This window comes from Haematobia irritans, chromosome 5 (assembly GCF_050003625.1).
Source record: "Haematobia irritans isolate KBUSLIRL chromosome 5, ASM5000362v1, whole genome shotgun sequence".
NCBI classification, from domain to species: domain Eukaryota; kingdom Metazoa; phylum Arthropoda; class Insecta; order Diptera; family Muscidae; genus Haematobia; species Haematobia irritans.
Genome location: NC_134401.1, coordinates 76319810 through 76323115, shown reverse-complemented (window position 1 = coordinate 76323115; position 3306 = coordinate 76319810). Strand labels below are relative to the sequence as shown.

Below are 3306 nucleotides of genomic sequence, written 5' to 3'. Positions count from 1 at the left end.
ATCGACTAACTCTAGAGCAGCTCCTTCCCAAACTTCACCAATTAGTATCAGAGCAGATTTAAAACATTCTATAGACCTCTGGTCCTCAAATGCGACTAGCTTAAATCGTCCTTGATACCAACCAGCCTCTTGGTGTCGAGGATCTGGGCCGGGAAACTTTTCCAGCACCTGTTAGTAGACAAAGCATTCTCAATTTCCCCCATTTTTGCTTTGGAACCATACCGTTCAATGCTCCTTTATTAATGATAGCCATCACAAGGCTGTCTTTAGAAACTGAGGCAAACGATCGTTGATCCCTTTTGGAGGATGGCAGCTCATCCGGTGATCGTTCCCTTTTTCCCGCCTCAAGAATTCCTTGAGCCCATTTTAAGGAATCGCTTTGTTTAGCCACCTGTCGACCCGTCTACAGGTCGACTAATTGGGCCTAACTCTTGGTCATTGCCCAAATTTATAACTCCAGTCGATACCCGTCCACTGGGCCCTGAAGTTAGCAACCCAGTGGATGTCTTTGAATTTCGCTGCATGGTGGCTTAATATCTCACCACACTTGAAATTCGTAGTAGGTACTTATTACGATAAGTTTATCCGCTATTAAAACACACGTCCGTTCCGTTCGACGGTTAAATGATGGAAATCAATGGGAACAATCTCTTAAATCCCATCGCGAGCTACCTAGTTGGTCCCAAATGGATGAATTTTAATTCAATCGATTTAAGGTGATAGAGCGAATATCTAGCTTCCGAAACTTGAAAGTCCAAAATGATATGCCCCAAAACTATTTGCCTCAGGGTACGAACAAAATACAAACATATACTTCACAAGAAAAATTAAATGTAGCTTGTTCGCTATGCAACTTAGAGCATAGCATTCGCATTTGCCCAGATTTTCGGAAATTTTCGCCTCAAGAGTGCATTGATTTTGCATTTAAGAAGAAAATTTGCATCAATTGTCTCTCTTCTTCTCATTTGAAAACGAAATGAAAAGGTATACGTTTGTGTTTAACTTGTCATATACCTCATCATAGACTGTTACATTTGGTACGCAATCCGATCCAATCGAACAACCAATCTCAAAATTCAAGCACTTCGTGTGCTGAAACAACTGAACAAAATTTTACTAAAAATAATACTCAGCACCCTACTTCAAAAGAGGCATACAATCACGTGGATGCAAATTTCTCCCAAAACAGTGAAACTATTTTGCTCAGGACAGCGATGGCCCAAATAGAACACGAATGCGAGCTATTTACAATAAAAGCCTTAATTGACCCAGGCTCCCAAAGAACTTTTTTGTCTGAGAGAGTCAGAAACCTTTAGAATATCCCATTTCGAAAGTCCCGGTACGAAATCGATGGAATTGGTGGGATAACTCAGTGTTCCGACAAAGAATGTGATTTAGTCATCTACTCCCCAAAACACAATATCAGATTTTCCATTAGCGCTATTATCCTTCCAAAGGTTACAAGAAAGTTACCAGCTGTCTCTTTCGAAATTTCAAAGTGCCCCGACCTTCTATAACTCGATTTAGCTGACACAAATTTTAATATCTCATCCCATATTGATAATGACTCTGAGCGTTTCATCAATATTGATGTCATTAAAAAAGATGTATACGGTTTCGCTTCTGCACACAATACTATATTCGGATGGGTGCTCAGTGGTCCTATGCCAATGGAATCAATTCTCTCATTCACAACGAAAGTTTTCCTCTTGAATCCGATACGCTCAGTGATGTACTTAAAAGATTCCGGGAAATTGAAGAGATCCCAGCAGTCCCTGAAATCTCGGAATCCGAAACATGTTGAGAAGATTTTTATTCCACAACAACAACCCGTGACGATGATGGTCGTTATGTTGTAAGGCTTCCCCTCAGGAAAGAGTTTCCTGAATCCATTTCTCTTGGTTCGTCCAGATTCACTGCTCTTGGACAGTATACAAGAATGGAAAGAACGTTATTAAAAGATCCCGATCTCCAGGTTCAATTTAACTCTGTACTTCAAGAGTACATCACTTTAAATCATATGGAAGAAGAAAGAAATATGTGCTCAAGGTAAATTTTATTCGTTTTACCTCCCTCATCATGCGGTAGTTCGTCCAGAACATAAATCCACTAAAGTGCGAATAGTATTCAATGCATTCCGCAAATCGAAATCAGGGGTTTCACTTAATGATGTCCTTTACACTGGTCCCACACATCAAAATGATCTGATCTCCACTATTCTCAATTGGAGAAAATACAAATATGTATACAGTGGAGACATTCAAAACATGTATCGACAAATAAAGATACATCCCGATGATAGAGCTTATCAAAGGATTCTATTACAAAAGTATCCTAAGGGCCCAGTTCAGGACTACCAATTAAATAGAGTTACTTTTGGTATCAACCTTCCTTCCTTGCACTATGTTACAACTTGCTTCTGATTCAGAAACTAAATTCCCTGAAGTTGCAAAGATTTTAAGACGAGAAACCTAAGTTGACGACATTTGGTTTGGTGGATTCTCTATTGAAGAAGAGAATCCAAGTCTCTCGTCTCCGTACTCAATTCAGCAGGTTTCCCATTAAAGAAGATCACAGCAAATGATCCCGAATTGCTAAAAGGTCTACTTCCCGAAGACATGTATGATTTGAACTTATTGCGGTTCGCTGAATCTAGTTCAACAAAGATACTTGGCAATGGAATGCTCTGAGCGGTAAATTCTCATATTCCACAATTTCAGCTCAAACTCATACATCCACTACAAAGCGTCAAATGAATGTCAAAGAAATACCTCGATGGATTCAGTATATGCCCACAGATAAAATCCAAATACATGGATTTTGCGACGAATCTAAAGAAGCTTACTGTGCCTGCGTGTACCTCAGATTGCAAACCTCCACTTCAACAGTTTTCTCAAATTTGTTTATGGCAAAAAGTAAAGTAGCTCCACTCAAACCAGTGTTGCTGCCTAAATTAGAACTAAATGGTGCGCTTTTACTGTCCCATTTAGTTAAATATGTTTCGCAAATATTCGACAATCAAGTTACATCAGTGACCCTATGGTCTGATGCATCAATTGTTCTTGGATGGGTATCGAAACCTCCGTATTGGTAGGAGATATATTTCCTACCGAACATCCCAAATACACGAACTGGTACCCAATGCAAAATTGAGATATGTTGCTACGCATCATAATCCTGCCGATATTGGCACCAGAGGATCTAGTCCCCGAGATCTAGCAGCAAATTTCCTTTGGTGGAATGGCCCTTCGTGGCTTACGAATCCCGAATCCACATGGCCAACAAAAAATCCCATTATCCCAAATT

General features: G+C 39.8%; 1 protein-coding gene across 1 annotated transcript; it reads left to right on the top strand.

Annotated features, from left to right (window-relative positions):
* The first annotated feature begins 764 nt into the window (after positions 1-764).
* Positions 765-3094, top strand: LOC142239872 (uncharacterized). The gene is made up of 4 exons (XM_075311621.1): positions 765-789; positions 2089-2329; positions 2513-2673; positions 2721-3094. The coding sequence occupies exons 1-4, from the start codon at positions 765-767 to the stop codon at positions 3092-3094; spliced, it is 801 nt and encodes a 266-aa protein (XP_075167736.1).
* Positions 3095-3306: the final 212 nt, after the last annotated feature.